General features: G+C 46.3%; 1 protein-coding gene across 3 annotated transcripts in view; it reads right to left on the bottom strand.

Moving 5' to 3' along the window:
* The window catches only part of LRRC74A (leucine rich repeat containing 74A), a 31,345-nt gene extending 12,836 nt beyond the window's left edge, over positions 1-18,509 (bottom strand). Inside the window, exons 1-9 of one of the 3 annotated variants that reach the window (XM_069465152.1) lie at positions 18,184-18,509; positions 16,517-16,645; positions 13,560-13,732; positions 10,011-10,118; positions 8,963-9,059; positions 5,317-5,366; positions 4,895-4,976; positions 2,120-2,205; positions 1,469-1,663 (exon numbers count right to left, since the gene is read on the bottom strand). In XM_069465152.1, coding sequence (XP_069321253.1) covers positions 1,469-1,663; positions 2,120-2,205; positions 4,895-4,976; positions 5,317-5,366; positions 8,963-9,059; positions 10,011-10,118; positions 13,560-13,732; positions 16,517-16,645; positions 18,184-18,220 — 957 coding nt within the window. In that variant the 5' untranslated portion in view covers positions 18,221-18,509. The remainder of the gene's footprint in view (positions 1-1,468; positions 1,664-2,119; positions 2,206-4,894; positions 4,977-5,316; positions 5,367-8,962; positions 9,060-10,010; positions 10,119-13,559; positions 13,733-16,516; positions 16,646-18,183) is intronic. The other 2 variants (XM_069465153.1, XM_069465154.1) reach the window with 2 other exon arrangements.
* Between the last annotated feature and the right edge of the window lie 5,236 nt (positions 18,510-23,745).

The following is a 23,745-nucleotide window of genomic DNA, read 5'->3' as shown; positions in this document are numbered from 1 at the left end:
TTGGTCAGCGAGGCTGAATCATCCCCAGCCTGGGGCGGTCTCTCTTCTCTGAGTTATGCCTCATCCCACTCCACCCCAGCCAGGACTTCCAGCTCTCCTGGTCACCAGATGGCCAGTCTGGTCCGGTCTGTGGTCACTGTGCTCCTTCTGCCAGCCAGGATCTGGTGTCCTCTTGTCCCTGCTTGTCTCCCCTCGGGTGGTAGGCTCATCCTCACTGTTTCCTCCCTCCCATTCCCTGCCACCAGGACTCCCGCATCTGTGGTCCCCACAACCATCCTCTCGTCTTGAGGGAGTCGCAGTTGCCATGGAAAGCCAGACAGAGCTGGCTTCCCTCTGCCTCTTGCTACTTGTGTGGCCTGAGCCAGCCATAAAGCCTCAGTTTTCGCATCTGACAAGTGGAGCCAACAGAGCCCGCTTTGTCAGTCGGGCTGTGAGTAATGAGCGTCTGACAAGAGACCCGGCTCATGGCAGGAGCCCCAGGAAGGGGAAGGATTTATAGAAGTCCTCATGTTTCGTCTGTTTCCCAACTGCCCAGTGGAGTCTGCATCATAAGTTAGCCTCTACAGGCAGATTCATTTAAAAAGAAATATATATTCATTCATTCACGGAATAAGTATTCACGGGGCCATCAGCCATGCACTGCGCTAGGTGTGAGAGGTGTCATAATGGGCAAAGCCAAACAGTCTTTGTTCTCATGGGGTTTTCAGACTAGTGGGGGTGACAGGCCATCAGAGAGCCACTCAAGGGACAGTGTGATCAGAAAGGGCAGCAAGTTCTGCAGAAGGAGTGAGCAGGGCTCTGGGAGAAGCTACCCTAGACAGAGGATCCGGCAGGGCTCTCTGAGGAGCTGCTGCTCGAAGCAGGTGCCCAGGAGCATACGCAGAGGGGCGGGCCAGGTGCTGGAAGGAGGAAAGGAGTGGAGGGAAGCCCGAGGGCCTTGTGTGGAGGGCAGGGGAGAGCATGGGGCAGATGGAGGCTGGAGGGCTGGAGAATTGGACTTGAGCAGCAGGAAGCCACTGGGGCTGACCGGAAAGAGAGGACACTGGGGGTAGAGGGGGAGGGGAATGGAAGTCAGATTTGTGTCCAAAAAGCACGTTCTGGCTGCGATGTGGAGAGGAGCCTAAAGGAGCCCCAGATGGGAGGAAGGAAGACCAGTTAGGAGATGCCTGCACTGTGCCAGGGAGAGCCCAGGGGTGACACTGGGTTTACAGCAGAGAGGTCAAGAATACATGTATATATGACATAAAGAGAGCTGTCCCCAGCGATTCTCTCCAGGAATACACAGCCCATCACCCTGCGGCCCTCACCCCACCACACACACACTGACACACACACGGACACACACACACTGACACACACGGACACACACACGCACACACACACACACACTGACACACACACACACACACTGACACACACACAGACACACATGCACAGAACGGCCCCTTCCAGCTCAGGCAAAGACTACCTTCAGGACTTTGAGGTTTTCGTTGTACTCCAGTCCTCTGCTGATCCTGGAGGCTCCCTCGTTGCTGACGTCGTTGCTGCTGATGTCTAGGTAGGTCAGGGAGCCGTTGAGTCTGAGGACCTCCCCTAGGGCCAGGGCCCCCTCGTTCCCAAAGCCATTCATGGAGAGATCCAGCTTCTTCAGGGTCACATTAGACTCCAGGAGAGGGGAGAACAGCACCCAGCATCAAGGCCGCCTGGGACTCACTCAGCCCGATGGGCCCTGATTCCTGTCCCCTGCTGGCACCCAGCCTGGGCTCTCGGTGGTCCCCGGGATTGTCCCAGAGCCCTCCCAGCTGGGCTCAGAGCCTCAAATTCTCTTGAGACTCACTCCCTTTGGGTTCTGGTCATTCCCTATCCCCAATTAAACTGCTCTCTTGAAGTGTCCCCAAAGATGCCATCCCAGGCCTCAGCAGGTAGGATTTATACTAAGGAATAACATGCATCCAGGAATTGTGGGAGGGAGACCAACACATGGAAAGCATTTGATGAGAGCTCAGTACGCCCTCGTCAGAGGTGCCCATGAGGAAGAGGTTTTCGATGGCAGGACAGGACGGGAGGCCCTGGCCGTCCTCACCTGGGCTCAACACACCACTCCCAGAGAGCACCTTACCCGGAGGCCGTTGCACAAGGCCACAGTTCCCCGAACGTGGAATTGATTCCAGCTCAGATCCAGCGACGTGAGCCCTACATTGATGCCTGGGAGAGGAGGGGAGTCAACTTGGCATCCCCCACATCCCAGAAAACCCATTCTCAGAGTTAACAGACTGCTGTGACACCGGGGATAAGGTCACTCCATGGTCATGCAAAGAAAAACCCTCAGATAATAATTTTTTTTAGTCAGTCATTTAAACAGAAAATAGTAAGACGATTCCCAATGCTGGCAAAGAGGCAGTGAAATAATCCTACTCATATACTGCAGGTGCCAAGTTAATTGGTATAATCTATTCAGCAAATATTATCTGATCGCAGGTATTTTCCAATTAAAAAGTGTCGACGCTATCACACATGTCTGAGACTCTACCTAAGGAAACAATACTGAATACGGGAAGAGGTAGATGCCTGTAGGGGTTTCCGTCTGGTGGAATATTGTGCATTAAAATAGATGGAGTTAGCTGGAAAACATCTTCAGGGGCTGTGTTTACATAGGAAGGCTGGGATGGACATGGTCCATCAAGTCACTTGCTTTTTCTTTTTTTTTTTTTTTTTTGAGACAAAGTCTCACTCTGTTGCCCGGGCTAGAGTGAGTGCCGTGGCGTCAGTCTAGCTCACAGCAACCTCATACTCCTGGGCTTAAGCAATCCTACTGCCTCAGCCTCCCGAGTAGCTGGGACTACAGGCATGCGCCACCATGCCCGGCTAATTTTTTGTATATATATATTTTTAGTTGTCCATATAATTTCTTTCTATTTTTAGTAGAGACGGGGTCTCACTCTTGCTCAGGCTGGTCTTGAACTCCTGAGCTCGAGCGATCCACCCGCCTCGGCCTCCCAGAGTGCTAGGATTACAGGCGTGAGCCACCACGCCCGGCCAAGTCACTTGCTTTTTCACGGAGTGTCACGGGAGCAGTGGTGACTCCAGAACTTCTCTCCAGGAGAGCCTTAGGGACACAATCAGCTGGAAGTAGGGAGGCATCAGGCTTGTTGAGAAGCTGGGTTTGCGTAAAAATCACACTTTTTTGATTTAGAGATGTTTTTCCTTACATGCTGCATAAGGTTGGGAAAACATCCTGCTTAAACACATTATTATTGTTGTTTTATTTGGGAAGGGCATTTATGCTGAGGATACCATCAGAGGGAGAGGCTGAATTCCTCCTGAACCATTACTGAATGGCAGAACTCGCCTTCTGGACCCAAGAAAAATGCCTTATTTTATCTTATTTCTTATGGATGATGCACTGTGTACCGATCATGCTTCTCTGGGCCAACCACCAGGCTGTATTTTTGGTAAAGCACACAACATCTCATAGAATTTTGGAAACACACTTTCTCCTGCCTTCATTCTTCCTCCCCTCTCTCCCTTGCTCTCTTCTTACCCTCATTTCTTCTCTGCCAGTTCCCTCATGTGAGTTATACCTTGCACACCTACATCTCTTAAATGGCCACACGATTTGGATCTAATTCTGATCTGACCACTTACTAGCTGTGTGACCTCAGGCAGGGTACTTATCCTTCTTTTATTCATTTCCTTATCTGTGAAAATGAAGATAATTGCCCAGGGATGAACATTTAGGTTGTTCCTATTTTTATCTTTTTTTTTTTTAGACAGAGTCCCACTCTGTTGCCCGGGCTAGGGTCCCCTGGCGTCAGCCTCAATCACAGCAACCTCAAACTCCTGGGCTCAAGTGATCCTTCTGCCTCAGCCTCCTGAGTAGCTGGGATTACAGGCATGCGCCACCACACCTGGCTAATTTTCTCTATATATTTTTAGTTGTCCGGTTAATTTCTTTCTACTTTTTAGTAGAGACTGGGGGGGGGGGGGTGTCTCGCTCTTGCTCAGGCTGGTCTCGAACTCCTGAGCTCAAACGATCCTCCCGCCTCAGCCTCCCAGAGTGCTAGGATTATAGGCGTGAGCCACCGCGCCCTGCTCTATGTTTATCTTTTATCATAACACTCCAATAACCTCCTCACACCTCTCTCTCTGCATGTGTGAGAGCTTCTCCGAGACGATCCCCCTTTATGGCAGGGAATTGCCGCATCATAGAATATACACGTTTTCAATTTTACTAGGCACTGTCAAGCTGTTCTCTAAAGTACCCCCGCCTAACAGTTTATGAATATTCTTATTTCTCTCTACTGTCCGCTTTGATATTCTCTGACTTTAAACTTGTACAGCTTTGGTAACTGACAAGGGGAATCCTTTTGTTGTTTTATTTTTCATTATTTCTCTAATTAGTAAAGAGATTGGGCATTTTCTTTTGCTATCCATATGCCTTGACTATTGTTCTATTGGGGTCTTTATCATTGTCTAACTGAACTATATGATCTTTTACCAATATTCTGGATGCTGTTTTTTCCTACAAATGCTGCAAATATCTATTCCCTGTCTGTTGCTTGTCTTTTAAGGTTGCTCGTGGTTTGTGTCTTATATCATATGCATATTTCAAATGTATTGTTTCCAATACAGGGATTTTTTTTGTTACCGTTTATGCTTATTGTGCTGTAGTTAATAATCCTTAACCTCCCTGTGGTCAGCAAGTTATTTCTCTATATATTCTAATATTGTAAAGTTGTACTTCCCACCTCCAGGTGTTTGCTTCATTTTGAATGTATGTCGGGCATGGTTTACATCACTTTTATAATGGGATCATGTGAAAGGAATTTTAACAAGGGAGATTCAGCCCTGACAGGTGACCGTCCCCCAGCCCCTGCCCTCCACGGAGACCTACCCAGCATCTGTCCCAGGTGCTCTCCTCCTGTATCAGAGAATTGGTTGTAGCTGAGATCCAGCTTCTTAATTCGGTAATTGGTCTAGAGAAACAGCAGAAAGAGAGTTTATTTTTGTCTTCTGATTGCAAGAATCTCACTTATCTCAGGGCAGTATTGGGGGGGGGGGTTCCCATGTACCAAAAGTCAGGTGAAGACAATTTCTTAGTCATTTTTGTTTCACTGTTGATGACTTCTGGGAGAACTTAGTGCCATCCAAATAGCCCTACCATTTACTGCAGCTTTTGCTGGCATTGGCTAAACACTCCCCAGCTCCCTAAACCATGCAAGTGGCCTCACTTCACTGTGCTGTAGCAGCCCCTGGGTTGCCCAGATCTCCTGGGGACATGTCGCACGTGGCTCGGCTGTGCCCCCAGCGTCTTACCGACAGGGCTTGGCTGAGCAGCTCTGCGGCTTCGTCCTTGAGGTTGTTTCCTGCAGTGAGAGTGGTGGGTCAGACCGTGGCTCGCCTCACCCTCCCACATCCTAGCCCTGCCAGTTCTCTTCCGTTTGGAACAACCAGACATAGAAAAGGTAGCAAGTACTTAAAGCAAATATTTTGCGGACACAAGAAAAACAAAAGAAAACAAGGCAACTATTTACCATCTTCTTTAATGTTCCCTTCTCTCTCTGCCATGCAGTTCCAGGAGTTGGTACATCGCACCCTGTGCGTGCAATGGCAGCATCACCCCCTGGCCTAGTTCCTAAAGTCTGTAAGCTTATAAAAATGTTACTCCAAGTCTAAGCAGCGCTGGGACTAGGGTGGAGGGAGATACTTGCTGTGGCTGTAAAATTTAAGGGATGCCAAAAAAGCTCATTAATCAATATGAATAATATCTTAATACAATAGTTTTTAAAAATCAAAATTAATTCAAAGTCATCTATGTTGAACAAAGTTTTAGAATTTTAAATAAAGACAGGATCTGCCCGTACACTTGCATGACTAGACCTTATCACTTCAGCCTGTTCTATCCCTGTTAGATGCTGTTTTTATTTCAAATTTTGATATTTTGTTCATCATGGATGCTTTTACATTAATTTTGCTTTTTAAAAATATTGCATTATGGTATTATTTACTTGATGACTGAGTTTTCTTGATACCCCTTAGGTTTTGCGACCAAGGCAAGTGCGTCAGTCCTCTTGCCCTAATCGTGGCCCTGCTAAGCAGTGTAAAGCGTTGGTGATTTCTGGAAAATATATGACACAGAGCCTTATCCCCAAATGTTCTCCTTTGAACCCTTAATAATCTTTGTATCCCTAGCACCTAAATAGTGCCTGGTACATGACAGGTGCTCAATAAATGCTTACTGAGTGAATGAATGAATGAATGCATTTGCTGAAACACAAACACTTGTCTGGCCATGTCTGTTAGCAGTACGATAAAATGAGATAATAAGCAGGCCAATGCATAAAATTAGGTGATTAGTTATTCAAATTATTGTGTTCACATCAGTGGCTACTTACAATGCAGAGATGGCTGTAAGAGAATCATTTGGGAAGCTTAAAAAAATATAGGCTCCCAGATTCCTCCCCCTAAAGATTCTGATTCAGCAGTCTGGGATAGGGCTGGTAATTTGTATTTTTACAAAGACCTTTCTATATTGTGTTAACATTATGTTAGGGGCTTAGCAAATGCAACCAGAAAAATCATTAGGAGCTATAAATATTGGAAAAAAAGAGACAAAACTCTCATTATTCACAGATATGATCACCTATCTAAATAATCCAAGAAAATTAACTAACAAAATATTAGAACTAATAAGATAATTCAGTGAAGTGACTGGATATAGGATCAATGTACAAAAATTAATATCTTTCAGACATACCAGTAATAACCAATTAGAACATGTGATAGAAAAAAACATTCTGTTCTACACATAAAATAAAATAATAAAAGACCTAGAAATAAACTTAATATGAAATATGCAAGACTTATAATAGATGACTCTAAGACTTTATTGAAGAATATAAAAAAGACCTGAAGAAACAGAGAGATAAACTATGTTCTTAAATGAGAAGACTCAATATTGTGACTATGCCAATTCTTTCCTAAATTAATCTGGAATATTAAGTGGAACCCCAACCAAAATCCCAACAGGTTTTTTTTTTTTAAGTGGAACTTGACAAAATGATTCTAAAATTCACCTAAAGGAGAAACTGCACAAGAATAGCCAAGATTATAAAAAGGGCATAATAACCCTTCTGGGGATGGTACAAGGAAACAGTCTGTTGGTAGAACTGTAACGTGGTACAGTCTTCTTAAAGGGAAATTTGGAAATCCATTTTTAAACTCACAAAAATGGATACATCTTCATATTCACTAACTCTGCTCTTGAGTGTCTATCTATAAATACAAGATCATGTTTCCAAAAGATGCTTGTACAAGAAAGTCCTTTAAAACATTAATTGAAAGATTGATAAATTAGAAATGATCTTAATTCCTCCTCCCCCAAAAAGGGAAATGTTAAATAAACTATACTAAATCCATAACACGGGATACCACCCAGCAGTTCAAGAGAAAGAGGTAAATCTATTTGTCCTGTCATAGAAGGAAATCCAAGATATATTTAGAGGGAAACAAGGGAAATTGGAGAATAATACCTGTCATGGAATAATATTTATATTAAAAATATTCAAACCCTATTTCTGCATTTTTCCCTAAATACTTTAAAGATCTTTCTGTGTTTTTCAGTGATATGTTCAAGTGTGTATTTCTTTTTATTTACCTTACTTAGGATGTACTAGGATTCCTGTACCTGAGAATTCATCAATTCAAGGAATATGGCTGCTACTATTTGTTCAGATATCACTGTTCATTCATTTTCTTCTTTTGGAACGTCTATTAGCTATAACATTGAGCCTACTCATTCTTTTACATTCTTTTATCTTCTATATTTGCTATATCTTTATCTTCCTGTGCTGCAAAGATGAATAAAATATGCTTTCCACTAATTCTATTCACCTGTCTCTAATGTGCTGTTGAATTTATCCATTGAGCCTTTAATTTCAGTGACTATATATTTTTCATTTTTAGAAATTCTTGAGGGGCGGAGGAGAGACCTTTTTTAAAAAACAGCGATTTGTTCTTTTATGTTTTTGTTTATTTTTATGTTCTTAATCATATTGAACATACTTTATGGTTGGGTGCAAGATATCTCAGTTTGCTTGCAGTTCCAGTTAGTTAATAGTGCCCCTATTCCATTTGGGTGACAAATTATACAGTCATTCCATTTATCATGGGATAATTCTATATTCTGAAATTCTTGAGGGTCCAGTCCTATCACGTATTGAGTTTGACGGCTCTCATGGTGTTTTGCTTCCTTATTTGTTTCACAGTTTTGACCCTGCATCCATCCTGAGTGTGGCTTTGTCTGGGGGGCTCCCAAGCAGCCTGGGTCGCGGGGTTGCTCTCCAAAGGGGTCCCATTCTGATCAGCGCAGGACCACTTTTTATGCTAATTTCTTGGCTTAGGGGTTCCAGGACCCTGCAGACAGTATAAATGCAAACCGCAACCGTGAGTGAGGGCAGGTCTGTGGGTACTAGAATTCTCAAGTGACTTTTTTCCCCTGTCAGAGACAAATAAGACCTACCTTAGGGGATCAGGTAGTAATACGTGCTGTTAAGAAAATCCAGGTGGGGAGACGGGACAGAGTGATGGGGTGGGAGAGCTGCTGTTGCGTTAGGGTGGCAGGGAAGTCCCCCCAAGGAGACAGAATTTGAGCAGAGCATGAATGAAGTGAGAGAGGAAGCCCTATGAGCCACTCGACTATCTGGGGGCAGAGACTTTCAAGTAGAGGGAAAAGTGTCACAAAGCGGTTCAGAAGTGGCTTGTCGTGGAAAGCAGGAAGCCAGTGTGGCCATGGAGGGGGAGAAGGATGACCGGGAGGGTTTAGTGAGGGGTAGGCGCAGTATTCGCGGGTCTCAGACCAGAAGGACCTGGTCTGGTTCAGTCAGACCCTGCGTGCTCTGTTCTTCCCTTCTTCTCGCTCCTTGTGTCCCAGTGTCCTTGCTGTCCCCACCCCTGGGCTCACCTGAAAGCTCGAGGTTCGAGATGGAAGAGGAGTCTCTCTGTAGGAACTCTGAGATGATTTTGGCCCCCTCCAAACCAAGGTTATTGTTGGAAATATTCTAAAAAGCAAGAAAACACTTTTGTACGTAAGAAGCCCACCGAAGGGCCCTCATTAACAAATGATGGCAAAGCGTGGCTGACTGGAGGCCTGCGCTGAGGGAGCAGGGCTGGGTGGGGAGAGCGGCTGTGGCGAAAGGGTCAGGATTCAGGTCTGCAAAGGACGGAGAGCAGGGAAGTGGGAACTCTGGTTCCAACCTGGCTTTTCTAACGCCTCGGGCTGGTCTCGGTTCTCTGAAGTTACTTCTCCAATTCAGCCCTGGTACTCCAGACAAGCACATTATTTTGTTTGTTTTGAAACCCAAGACAACGTCATTTGGAGAGTTTGGCAGTGAAACAATTGAAAAATGAGTTTAGAGAAAATAATCATTGTAAATTCCACTCATTAATTCAGGAATTATGAATTGTCCTATTAGGCTAGTGGGAGAGACTTTATATAAACCAGCCATTATTGTTTTAATTGGCTTTGTCCCCTTTTCTTTCAATTTTTTTTTATGGTGGTGAAATATACATAACATACAATTTACCATCTTAGCTATTTTTAAATGTCCAGTTCAGTGGTATTAAGTATATTCATATTGTACAACCATCACCACCACCCATCTTCAGGCACATTATATTTTTTGAAATTATTTCATGTCTTTATTCTCTTTAAGAAAGGTCACTTTAAGGCAACTATACAGAGGTAAACACATCGATTGAAGGGCTTATAAGATCCAGACAGAAATGGTTTCTTGGGGTTTCCTACAGCCACAGGGGACACAGCCCCCCTGGCCAGCTTCTCATGTGTGGCTCTCTCTGAGAAGTCACGTCTAGAGGGCAGGTGCCCGCGGACTGATGGCAGACAGTGCGGAGGTGGGCCGGGCCTGGCAGGGCCTGGGCAGGGCCTCTGGCTTGTCTGGGATGGGTTCTGAGCCCCCAGGCGCGGGGTGGGAGCCAGCAGGGTGCAGTACCATCTCCTGGAGGTAGTAGTTCTCCTGCAGCATCTCCACCAGGCTCAAGACGCCCTGTTCCATGATACAGTTGTCTTCCAGTTCCAGCTTGGTAACAGCCGTGTTGGACTTCAGCCATCACAAAGGGAAGGGGACAAAGACACAGAAGTGGTCAGTGACCTAGTCGGTTCCCTGCCCACCCTGGTCCTGCCATGTGGGCGGGCACAGAGACTCAGGCTGGGAATTTTGAAGGAGAGGAGAGGGCGAGGACGTGAGCCCAGAGGACAAGCCACTCCACTGAGTTCTGCTAGGACAATACACCTGTTCTGGGAGAATTTAGAAGAGGGCCCTTAAAACAATTAAAGACCTGAAAAGTAAGAGGCACAAGGATAAGCTAAACAGATTTTAACTATTTAGTCTCAAGGAGAGAGGACTGTGACCTACTCCAAAATTAAGGAAAACTTGATACATTCAGTATCAAGGGTATTTAACATAAAGATTCTTGCCAAGAGGCCCTCTAAATCTGCAGTCCCCAACCCCCGGGCCGTGGATCGGTACTAGTCCGTGGTCTGTTAGGGACCTAGCCGCAGAGCTCCGCAGCACCCCCTCACTGCCCCCTCCCCGCCTTCCCTCTATCTCTCCCCCTCCATGGAAAAATTGTCTCCCATGAAACCGGTCCCTGGTTTAGGCTTAAGAGTTATCTGGTATTCTCTTTTTAATTTTTATTTATTTATTTATTATTATATTTTGAGATGAGGTCTCTCTATGTTGCTCAGGCTGGTCTTGAATTCCTGGAATCAAGTGATCTTTCTCCCTCAGCCTCCTGAGTAGCTAGTACCACAGGCCTGCACCATCGCACCTGGCTCTTAAAGTAGGCAGCTTCAAGTCTGTTAGGAAGGAGCTGGACATAACTCTTTAGTAAATATTCCAGCTAGTCTGCATTCCCACTGGGAACAAGAGGAGAGGCAGGAAATGACTTGCATTGCAGCATGAAGGACTGGGGTTAGCTCTAATCAGAAATTTTATTCTTCCCTTCCTCACTTTGTTCCCAGTACTAACAGGTACAGAGAACAGACACATTTCTGGATTTGAGCATTTTTAAGGTTCACTAAACAGCAAGAGAAGTAGCAAGTGGTAAGGAGATTTAGTGCCTGTTTTTCTCTCCAAGAAAAAGGAAAATGTGATCGTTCAAGTAATCACAATGCAGGTTTATCCAGGGACTTCATGGAATGTCTTCTGTCCTCAGCTCTCTGGGGTGGGCAAAATTCAAAGGCAAAGGAGATGGCTCAGGTGACTTCCCAGTCGAGGTGCCATTTGGCAGTGTCCAGAAACACAGGCAGAATTACCACTTCCAGAGTCATACTGGGGACCGACACATTGCAGGGTGCAGCAGGACATCCGGTCATCAAATCCATCCACATTCATTTTGCACGGGCCAGTGTCTATTTGTCGCTCTCTGTGCTAACTGCCAGGGAAATAAGGTTGAGCATAGAACATCCCTACCCTTAAGGGACACCCCCACTCCTCCCACCCACCCCGCCAAGTGCACAGGTATGATGCTAGGCAGTGAGGGACACACACAAAGACAAAATATGATCCCTACTATCAAGGTCTTTTTTATTTAAGCCAGGGAAACACAAACTCGTGAAAAGTTAACCAGTACAAAAAGCAAATAGAAGTTCAGTCCTCTAGAATGCCACAATGATTAACTGTCAAATGAATGAATGATACAGAGAATCAGGGAAGAAAAAAACTCCCTCCAAACAGAAACTGCTGTTACTAAGAAACCAGTGGTCCAAGTCCCGAGAGGATGTGATTATCATTCATTTTCCCCCATGAAGCTCATGAGGAAATGGTGCATTCCTAACACTTCATCAGTCAGCCTTTCAACCCTCCACGCGTTTCAAGATGGCTTTGTTCTTTCTCCGCTCCTTCCTCCACCCTCCCATAAAACAGTACAATCTCACATTTCACGTAACTGCTTCATGGGCATATGTGTTAAATGCAAATGCTATTATATTGTTAAAGAAGAATGAGTGTGGAGGGGGCATGGGGAAAAATAAGACCGTGTATGTATTCCACAAATACACTGTTTCATGCCAACTAGGGCTAGGCACTCAAAATGAATAGCACACAATCTTATTCCTCTTACTGTATGGGGAACTTGCATTGTAATATACTGTAATAAAAGTTATGTGAATGTGCTCGCTCTCGCTCTCTATTTCTGTTTCCTTCTCTTTCTCCCTCTCTCTCTCTCTCTCTCTGTTCTGTTGCCCAGACTAGAGAGCAGTGGCGTCAGCCTAGCTCACAGCAACCTCAAACTCCTGGGCTCAAGTAATCCTCCTGCGCCAGCCTCCCGAGTAGCTGGGACTACAGGCATGCGCCACTACACCTAGCTAATTTTTTCTATTTTTAGTAGAAAAGGGTCTTGCTCTTGCTCAGGCTGGTCTTGAACTCCTGACCTCAAGTGATCCTCCCACCCCAGCCTCCCAGAGTGCTAGGATTACAAGCATGAGCCATTGCACCCAGCCTGGCTTATTGTTCAGTATTGTGGGTAGCTGAAGCCTCGGAAAGCAAAACCGTGCACAAGGGAGGACTACCATACATTCTAGCAATGAACAATGCCAGTGTGTTTTAAGGGATTTTGGAGATTGCCACGTATTTCGTAACTGTATTTGCCTTCACCATTCACCGTCCCCTCAGACTTGTGCATTCTCTCAGACTGAAGCCGGCTGAGTCTCTCTTCCCGAAGCTTGTCTTTGGCTGTCTCTGCCTTCTGTAGCTTCTCCTGCCTCTCAACCACTCCTCCTGTGTTTCATTTGCTGACTGCTCCTATTCTTTCAGATCCTTTATAAATAACATGTTTTAAAAATTCATTCTAAGTCCTCTTTGTTTCTTTCTGTTCATTTTTTCCACAATTAAAGGATTGCTGATTTTTAAACATCACCTCTAAAGAAACATCTACCTCTCCCCCTTACTTAGCTTTTTTAAAATCAAACTTTCTCTTTGCCTTCCTAAGTGAACAAACAATATTATGCTGACACATAATTGTTCAATTTTCTGTTTTTCTGTGATGGGAGTCATTTTTGCGTAAAATCAATTATAGTTAATAAAGCAATGATGAATTCAAGGTCAAGTCCTTGTTCGGTCATCCACACCTAGGGTTAACCTATTCCTCTGGGAAAACTTGATCTGCCTTACAGTGTGGTCATTGGCTTGGTAGTGAGCCCATTTATAGCAAAGGTGAGCTTTGGCGTGGAGACCCGGGCTGGCATTTTGTATTAATATTATCCTCTCACATTAATGCTTGGGCCCAAGCCCAGCCCAGTCACTTGTCCTGGGCCCAGGGGCCGGTGCCTTTGCTTCCTGAACAGGAAAGAACATAGGCTTCTAAGGCCCAGGCAGCCTCCTTCCAGGAGCTAAAGGGGAGTCCATGCCTGCTGGGGAAATCAACTGGCCACCAGGCACAGCCCAGGGCAGGGTGGGCATACAGATTGCTATTTAAGCTCCCTAGGAGGGGCCCCCTGAGTCTCGGGCCTGCCACCCTGTCAGCCCCACTGGCATGCTCACCACCAGGGCTATGGCAATAGCCTTGGTACCCTTGGGGCCCAGGCCATGGTGGTTGAGGTTCATGTAGGACTCCTCCATGTTCCGGATGAAGTAGGAGACAGGCACCGCACCCACCAGTTTGCAGGCCTCCAGGTAGAGCTCCTTTTGTCCAGTGGTGAAAAATTTCTCAGTATCTGCAGAGAAAGGGAGAGTGAAGTAGGATTTCTTTTCCACCTTTGCCTCATCTCCCCCCTAACCCCAGGTGACGTTCGCTTATGACTGGACTCCCCTCTGCCAGAGGATCTGTCCCTATGGGTACATGCGCCAGACACCAACTCCAATCTAGGATGCCAGTCAGTGGAGGGAGAGGGAGACCCTGACTCCCGAAACCCCCAGATGAACATCTCCCTCTGGGTGAGAGACGAGGCCGGTGGTTTCAGGCCCTAAGCTCTCCCAGGAGGAGTGAGCCATCTGCTGTCACCCCCCTTTCCAGGTTGGCCACGTCCAATGACTGATCGTCAAGGCTCTGCACAGGCCCCCCTTGTCCACCCTGGGACAACTCTGAAAGGCCAAAAACAGGTGTCAAAAAGCTGCTGGCTTTCGATGGGTGAGGGAATCTCCATTTCGGTTTCGGTTTCACTACCACTATTAAACTGTTGTGTGCCATGAACAAAGCTTTGCCAAAGACTGAGAAATGCCAACTAAAAAAAGCCCGAGTAGGACAGAGTGGGCTTCTCAAGATGGCAAACCAGAGAAGACGAACAGACCTCCAGACAGGTGGGAAACAAGCACACTGGCATTTCAGGGAGCTTTCCTCTTTCAAAGACTTGCACGTCATTTTCCTCACAAAAAGGACGTGATCCCTGCTTTACCAACAACAAATCTAGCCCCAATTCACACATAGCTGGTCAGTGTGCAAACCAGCCAATGGAAGCAGGGACTCCACCTCCCCATTCCGACCCCTCGGGGCCTTTATTCCTCAGGCTCTAGACAAGCCTGGCCCGTGGTCAGTGGGCACTGGGTCTCCCTGGACGCTGGGTGGGTGCCCCACAGCTGCGTCCCCGTTAGGCAAGTCCAGCCTATGGCAGGGCTTCCCGGGGCCAGCTGGCATCTCTGTCCGCATCTGTTTTGCTGTTGGATCCCAGGGCCTTAGGCCAACCCACAGCAAACGTTTCTAAGGCTGACAATGGGAGCTTTGTTGGTGAAAGGACAACAGCTTTAAAGGGAAGCTGATTTTGCAAGCGCAGCTACAAACAGGCCTTCTCTTCGGGGTGGTTGTACGGCAGGGTTTCTCGACCTCAGCACTACTGACATTTTGAATCGGGTCATTCTCTGTTGTGAGGGGTTGTCCTGTGCATTGTAGGATATTTAGTAGGATCCCTCACCTGGACCCACAAGACGCCAGGAGCAACCTCCCACTCCCTAGTTTGCCAAATGTCTCCTGGGTGCAAATTGCTCTGGGTGAGAACCACGTTGCAGATTGTGCTGGGTGAGCAAAGCTGCTTCGTGTCTCTCTGTTCTGCAGACACACCACTGGCTTGGAACCCCCGGGCCCATTTCCCATGTCCTCCCTGGAGGCCCTTCCTACCATTCCCAGCACCTCAGCACCAGCCACGGGGACTCTGGGGGCCAAAGCAGACGAGCCCTGGGTTTCTGTTCAGGACAGAATTCTTGGTGCCAAAATCAGCCCTTAGAGGTTCCTGTTGGCAAAAGCAGGAAAGGTAATCCCGGTTTTGTCCTTGGAACTAATTCTGCTCTGCTTGAGGCTGACCCTATCTAGCTGTGTTTGCTATGGTTATATTTTAGGGGTAGCTTGCAGCAGTGTTATCACTTGCTAGGGGGAGGTGAGGGGGAATGAGATTGGGACAGGAGCCTTGGGCAGACATCCAGTGTTGTTCTTTGTCACCTCCTCCAACCAGGTGAAGTCAGGTGTCAGAAGCAACATTAGTGACAGCCTTGAAGTGGCTGAGAAGTCAGAAAAAAAGCAACAGGACGCCTGGGGGCAGCGGGGAGGAGGTCTGTGTAGAAGGGCAAAGTTGTCAGTTGACCTCGGGGAGGTTTATGAGCTGACTCTATGTAGATGAGCTTCACAGTTTAAGCTGGCAAAGTGGCCTCCCCTCCATCTCTGCTGCCTGCGAATCACTGCCCCGCACCCAGCTGCAAGGAGAGGCAGGGTGACTGGGATAGCCTCTGTGTAGGACGTTTGAGGCTGGTCCCATCAGGTGGGACCAGTGTCATTCTCCTTCCTCTTGCTTCACAAATGTTCTTTTGGGCACTTCTCTCCTTGGGGAAATTGGGAGGAAAGAGGGGGTGGAGATGTTGTTTGCATTAACAGAGTCTTTGTTCCTGCTCAGCTGCCTAACACCCAAGCGTGCTTAGATTTGTCAAGGGAAGACACGGGGCTGTCCAGTAGGGCAAACATGAGCCCTAAGGGAGTGGGAAAGTCACCGGGATGCAAGATGGGCCACAGAAACATTCTGGGGCCTGGAATGTGGAGTGAAGGCAGACCACTGGGCTGAGTCAAGCCAACATGGGCTTGGCCAGCTCCTGGAGGCCTCGGACAACTCATACAGTCCCTTTAAGCCTGTTTCCTCTTCTGTTAAAAACGGCAGTAACGTCTACTTCCTAGGACTGTTGCAAAGACTGCATAGGATGCCACCGTGGAAACACTTAGAAGACCAGAAAGCCCTGTCCTTCCATTGGTGTGGCTGTCAGCGAGCTGACGGGAAGGCGCTGCTCCCGAGGCAGGTGTGAGCCAGGGCGCTGCGCCTGCTGCCCCCAGCCAGCCTTGAGGAGGACGTGGGGCAAAACTAAGCACAGGCCTTTCTGCCACATCCCCTCTGCAGGACGTCCCGCTAGGCAGAGCCCTGGCAGACTCTGAAAAGGAGCAAGACTCCAGCTCCTGGAGGCTGGATCTCTCCACCTTCTGAGGGAGCCGTGAGAGAGCCACCCCCGCTACCCCACATGCCCGCTCTCACCTTCAATCTCTAGGTCGGTTTCTGAACTCTCCCGGGCTGGTTTCTCTTTTTCAACAGTCGACAGGGGTTCGGCCTCACAGTAGAGGGTCTCGTCGCTGCTGTGTTGTGCTGGCAGGCTTTCAGTCTCATCTGGAAGAAAAACTCATCTCCTTGATTCTGGGAGTGAAACCTGCCAGGTCCCCAGGTGGAGCCTGACACCGATGGCCCTCGGTCTCTGCTCCCTTCCTCTGTGTCCCAGGTCCTGGCGGCGGCCTTCAATCCCCCAGCCTCACGTGGCTTAGGGTGTGAAGCCCTGCCAGGGAGACTCTACTGCAGCAGCCCTCCCTTCCCGACTCATCGCCCTTGGGGTCCAGAGAGCACACTCCGCCGTGCTCCCCGGAGAATGGCTGCTCCTGCCGAGTTCCCGGTTCGGGGCTTGTCTTGGAGATGAGCCCCTGCTCACGCTTTTCCCTTGTTATTTACTTGGGTGGGTTTCGGGGTCTGCAGTTACTCTTTCAGGTGAAAGGGTGGGTCCCGACGCCCAGGCTTCCTCTTTGTCAGGCACAAATGGTACCAGGGCAGGGCAGGTGGCAACTTGGGTCAAATGGAAAATAAAATGGACTAGGAGCAGTTCCAGAGAGCAAGAGAGAGAACTTGATGCCTCAGAACTTGACCTAACTTCTCTGCCTTCCAATCCAACATTGATTTTATGACCAGAAAGAAGGAGGGGCTTGAAAATCTCCCTTGGGTTGAGACCGATTGCTGTGATTGAATACATGTGTCTTGGTTTGACGAGACACTGGCAGGAGGCGCAGAGCTTCCCGCACCTCTGTCCCCTGCACTTGCTAGACGTGGCTTTACCACTACTGGGCCACTGATCTGAGACCAGCCCTGGGCTCCTGAAGGCCACACAGGAGTTTTAGAGCTCAATCCTCCAGTATCAGCAGGACTCAGCAGATTGGGGAAGCCATGCTGTGCCTCTGGGCCGACAGAACTCAGCCAACCTACTCTTTGCATGGACTGATCGTTCGTGGCAGGGGTCCCAAGTTTTGACCACCCAGATTCTAGGACGGTGGGGTTTCGAATGAATCTACACAGGTCTGTGTCTTTCTTTGTTCTTGTTCATAGACCCAGGCCCCAACATTTACTTCCCAGCCTGTAAAACAAAGTCTGTGAGATGCAAGTAGAAGACATACGGCAGCTTAGCGGCCAAACTGCTGAGTGCCCTTGGAAAAGTGATGAATTTCTGAGTCTTAATTTCCTTATCAGACAAACAATTGGAGAATTCTATTCAACCAGTGGGATGATGGTAAATATTTAACTGTCCCTCCAGGAAAAAAACAACAGCAACAACAAAACACCCAAAACACCCTGATTTATAGTTTAGCCAATTCATGTGGTGTAAATATTCCCATGGCTGATTTTAAACTAACAAAGTGACATCAAGCAAGCCCATAAAATAAAAATGAAAGCCAGCTAGAGCCAGTATGAGCCAGTTCCAGCACAGCACTGCATCTAACTCTCAGTGTTTGCCAAGCCCTGAAGCCAAGTCAATGTAACACATCGTCCCAATTCTAGAGGGCCCCAGGCAAGGGGAGCAGTGGGCTTTGGGGTTCCTGTGGTCGCAGGGAGTTACACTGAGGCAGCTGGGAAGGGCCTGCGAGGTGAGCGATGGGATGCCTTTTCACCTTTTGTCTCAGGCTCAAGAGGCTCATCATCGTCCATGGTGCCAGGACCCTCTTGAGGGCTGCTGCCAGCTTCTTGCCACCTTTCGGCTGTGTCCCTAAGAAACACACCTGTCCATTCACCTCTGTCTCAAACTTTGTGTCTGTCTCTGTCCTCGCATAGGCAAATTCCAGGGGAGCCTGCGGCTACCTTTCCAACCCAGCAAGCCCCGGGGAGAGCGGGCTTTGGTGGGAATTGCATGGATTTGACCCCCACTCTGTCTGGGAGAGGGAGCTACTTTCTGGGCTTATCAGGGACAGTGGGACAGCTCTCTTCCCGGGAGCCCTGTGGAAAGGATGCCCATCCGCCTGCGACTTTGTGACTTAGGAGCCACTTTCATTTCATCTTCAACATTCCATGACCTCATGCAGTTATTGTGATCCACGTAGGGGGACCTGGCAACAGCAGGCCTCCCGCCCTCTTGGTGACTCTGGCAGTCACCTGTACTCATATGTCCACTGGGGCCAAGCCCAGGCTTGGCTGTGAGTGCTCAGGTGTTGTGGGGGGGCCTCTCAGTGGTGTTGCATTTCCCTCTGAGTCAGGACCAAACCCAAGCTCCTTCCTCAGGTGACTGTGAAGAGCTGCCACCATGGTCTTCTCTCAAGGTGGCTGTGCTTTAGGTATGAAGTATGTCAGTGACGGGTGAACTCAGTTTTCATCTACCCAGTTCTTCCTTTTTTCCCCCCCCCCTGGGAGAGTATCCTCAGCGTTGGAGCAGAAGATCAAAATCGAAGCACGACAACATATGTTCTATCACTACAGTTTGTCGCAGCCAAAGCGCTGTTCAATCCAAACTACCGGGTTGCCTACCTTGAAACCCCTCAAGCAGCATTCCCACACCTGGCCGTTTTCACATGTCTCGGAGCTGAAGTTCAGTTGCAGTTTGCAGTCAAGAGAATCTGGAGGTGTGTTTATTCCTTCTTGATAAACTTTCAGCACATCATCAGTCAGGTCAGTGACTCGAGGGCTTGGGATGTGGAAATGCCTTTTTTGCCAATCAAAAGAATGAGGAAGATCTAGAAATTTGTGCAGGGAAAACATGGTTAGAATCATGGATCGAAAGAAATATGTACACCTGAGATGGGACTCATTCCTTCAGGCATTCATTCTGAGAAATACTGACTGAGCATCTGCTGCATGCACGGCACTGAGACCATCACAGTTGTGGGAGGGAATGCAGGTGTGATTGAGACAGGGTCCTTTCAAGGCATGTGTCATACAAGACAGAAACTGACAAGGTCACCTAGGGTGAGGGTCCTGGGCAAATATTTTTGGCAGAGTTCCTGTTCATATAAGCAATTTGAGTTGGTCACCCTAAATCAGTGTGGCACTACCATTCTGGTGGCCCAATCTCATGTGGTCCCTCAGAAGAAATACCAAACAGGTCACGGGGAGTGATCGCTCCTAGCATGCTCAGGTAGACATGAGTCCTGGAGTTCCTTGGAGCATTTGGTCAGCCCCACGCTGGCGTGGAGGATAAGAAAGCATTATTAAAGGGGAGAAAGAGGGAGTATGTGCCCTCTGGTCCAGGCTCTGGGTGCTCTGCTTGGACAGAACCATCTGGTTTCAGGTATTGAAGGGTGAGTCAGAAAATTTGGAGGAAAGTACTCCAAATAACCACGGGACAGAAGCATCCTTAGCCTGGGTCTAAGAGCAGCACTGGAAATTGAGAAGGGTTGTGAGGGAAATGCTCTGGGAGTTCAGGGGAGAGTGAGGTTTCTTCATGCTGGGGAAAGGCATTTCTGGGAGTGTAGGATGAAGGCAGACAGCAGAGCTTAAGGTGGCAATGCACAATGTCAAGGGGAGTAGGGAAAGGGGAAGCCGTGAGGGCCACAGCAACTTCAGGATAGATTCAAACAAAATTAAAAGGCCATAGGGAGCCATTGAAGATTTTTGAACAGGAGAATGACATCATCAGAGATTTTCTTTAGAATGGTGAACAGCAATATTTTTGAACAAGAGTCAATTCTGGGCCTGGCATGGTGGCTCACACCTGTAATCCTAGCGCTCTGGAAGGCCAAGGTGGGAGGATCGCTTGAGCTCAGAAGTTCAAGACCAGCCTGAGCAAGAGCGAGACTCTGTCTCTACTAAAAATAGAAAAATTAGCCGGGGCATCATGTTGCGCACCTGTAGTCCCAGCTACTCAGGAAGCCGAGGCAGGTGGATCACTAGAGCCTAGGAGTTTGAGGTTGCTGTGAGCTAGGCTGATGCCACGGCACTCTACTCAGAGCACAGAGTGAGACTCTGTCTCAAAAAAAAAAAAAAAAAAAAAAAAAGTCAATTCTGGAAAAATTAAAATGTTTAAGAAACATAATTTTAAAAATTTGTATCTTTAAAAAAATCATGAAATGTAATACCTGCATCTTTTTATATATTATTACTTAAAAAATTTTTCTATTACTTAAAGGTATCCTTTATAAAATTAACCTTTTTGTTTAGAAATAATTTTAGGTTACAAAAGTTACAAATATAATACTTTCCATATACTCTTCATCTAGCTTCCCTTTATCTTAACATCTTATATAACCATAGAGAAATGATCAAAACCAAGAAATTAACATCAGTATGATGCTATTAACTAAACTTCACACTGTCTTTGTATTTTACCAGTTTTTTCCACTAATGTCCTTTTTTGGCGCCAGACTCCCACAATGCATTGTGTACTGTGGCTCTGTTGGTCTCCTTCAATCTGTGCCATTTCCTCAGTCTTTGTCTTTTATGACTTAACATTTTTAGAGTACTTATCAGATATTTAGTAGAATGTTCCTTAATTTCAGTTTGTCTGATGTTTTGCCATCATTATTGGGAAGAGTGCCACAGAGTTGATGAGCACTTCTCAGTGTGTATCAGGGTACATGATGTATTATACAAATCACTTGGTCAAGGTGGTGTCTGCCAGCTTTTTCTACTGTAAAGTTACTATTTTTATCTTTGTAATTAATACAGATGGGGGAGATACTTTAAGACTGAAAATATTCTATTTATGCTTAAATTTTTGCCCACTAATTTTAGCATCCGTGAATGGATCATGCCTCAAGAATGATTACTGTAGCATTCACATGGTGATTTTCTATATCTGCAATCCTTCTACATTTATCAATTGGAATTATTCTGCAGGAGTTGTCCCTCTCTCTCATTTATTTATTCATTTGCTTATACCAATAAGGACTCAGAGATGTTTATTTCATTCTTTGCATTATAATACAATGCTGTCACTTATTTTGCTGTTCAAGTTCCAACTTTGGCCGTTGGGAGCTCATTCAGGTTGATTCCCGTGCTCTTTTGATAGGCTCCTGCCCTCCTTTTTCGAGTCTTTCCTTACTTTCTGGCACCACAGGAATTAATTTCTTTTCCAAGGAGAATGATATTTTGAAACCTAGATCTGGGAGCTGGTGTGCTCATTACCATTGGGGTGGTGGAGCTTCTGGTCTCTTTTGGTGAGTAGAGCTAGGGAATATACGTGTTTATGTATACTATTAATAGCCCATCCATAACACACATATTTATTTCTATTTAATATATCCATCTTCTGCATGTATTAAATAAAAATCAAAAGTCTATACCGACACTGCTGTATCTAATGCAGCACCACAGGGCTCTCGTGCCTTCTTTTCATATTTGTCATTTCTGTCTCCTGCCAAGAAACCCGGCTCTCATTTTCTACAATATATCTACTTATTTGCTCATCTCTAGTATCTATGTACTTTCAGAATTGTTAAACCATATCCCTAGAAACAAATTTCCCAACTAGAGTACAGTATTTTTTTCGTGAGTAGTAGGGTTTTTGTTGTTATTGTTTTTCCTTATGGTACCCAGTTAAAATACTTTTCCCCCAAAGTCATTCAGGTGAACTCTTTCTTCCCATCCCCTTCAGTGTGGTTATTTCATTCATTTGTAATCCAGTTAGATTCATTTGTCAAGATCTGCATTTCAAGTTCCCTCCATATCCTGGTTGATTTTATTTTAATTTGCATATAGTAAACTTCTCTCTTTGTCGTGAGAGTTCTATAGGTTTTGAGGAATGCATAAAGTCAGGTATCCGCCACCATAGCTCCATCACCCTAAAAGTCCCTCATCCCCTTTATGGTTATCCTGACCCCCTTTCCTGGCCCCTGGCAACCACTGTTCTGTTTTCTATCCTAACAGTTTCACCTTTTCTAGATTATATAAAGGAAATATACAACATGTAGTTTTTTGGGTCTAGCTTCTTTCACTTAAGAAAATGCATCGGCCGGGCGTGGTGGCTCACGCCTGTAATCCTAGCACTCTGGGAGGCCGAGGCGGGTGGATCGCTCGAGGTCAGGAGTTCGAGACCAGCCTGAGCAAGAGCGAGACCCCGTCTCTACTAAAAATAGAAAGACATTATATGGACAACTAAAAATCTATACAGAAAAAATTAGCCGGGCATAGTGGCGCATGCCTGTAGTCCCAGCTACTCGGGAGGCTGAGGCAGTAGGATCGCTTAAGCCCAGGAGTTTGAGGTTGCTGTGAGCTAAGCTGACGCCACGGCACTCACTCTAGCCTGGGCAACAAAGTGAGACTCTGTCTCAACAAAAAAAAAAAAAAAAAAAAAAAAGAAAATGCATTGATGATCTGCCCATATTGTCGAATGATGCAACAGTTTGTTCCTTTTTATTGCAGGGTAATATTCTGTTACATCGATGTACCACACTTTGTTTATGCATTCACCTGCTGAAAGACATCTTCATATTTTCCCTTTATTTTGGTGATTATGAATAAAGTAGCTATAAACACTCATGTACAGGTGTTTGTGTGAATATAAACTTTCATCTCTCTTGAGTAAATACCTAGGAATGGGATTGCTGGATCATGTGATAGGTATATGTTTAACCTTGTTAGGAACTGCCAAGTGGTTTTCCAAAGTGTGAGCATCAGTTACTCTACATTCTTGCCAACATTTGATATTGCCAATTTTTGCTTTTGTTCTGCCATTCTAGTAAATGTGTAATGGTATTCCACGATGGTTTTAGTTTGCATTTTCCTAATAACTAATGATGTTGAGCATCTTTTCATATGCTTATTTGCCATTCATAGATCTTCTTTGTTATTTTTTCAGAACTTTTGCCCATTTTAAATTGAGTTGTTTGTTTCTTATTGCTTATTGCTTGATATATTCTGGATACATAGGTGTTTTGTCAGAAATGTGATTTTCAAATATTTTCTCTCAGTCTGTGTCTTTCTTTCTTTCTTCTTCTTTTTTTTTTTTTTTTTGAGACAGAGTCTTGCTCTGCTGCCCCGGGTAGAGTGATATAGATGATATAGGGAAGAGAGTGACTTAAAAGATGGGTCATGGGGATTCCATGTCAGAGACAGAAATGATGACGGATGGGAAGCTTGAGAAGGACATAATAGAGAAGTCCAGGGTTTCATGGAATTAAAGAACAGATGAAGCAGAAGCTAAAGTGGGAGAGGCAGAAAGCCATGATATCCCACATCAGAGTGGGTGTGTGAGTTTGCCATTTCAGAAGTGGAGCATTACCCAGTAATGACACGTGCAAGGTGCA

This window comes from Eulemur rufifrons, chromosome 2 (assembly GCF_041146395.1).
Source record: "Eulemur rufifrons isolate Redbay chromosome 2, OSU_ERuf_1, whole genome shotgun sequence".
NCBI lineage: Eukaryota > Metazoa > Chordata > Mammalia > Primates > Lemuridae > Eulemur > Eulemur rufifrons.
Note: the sequence above shows the minus strand (reverse complement) of the source record. Positions and strands in the feature narration are given on the sequence as shown.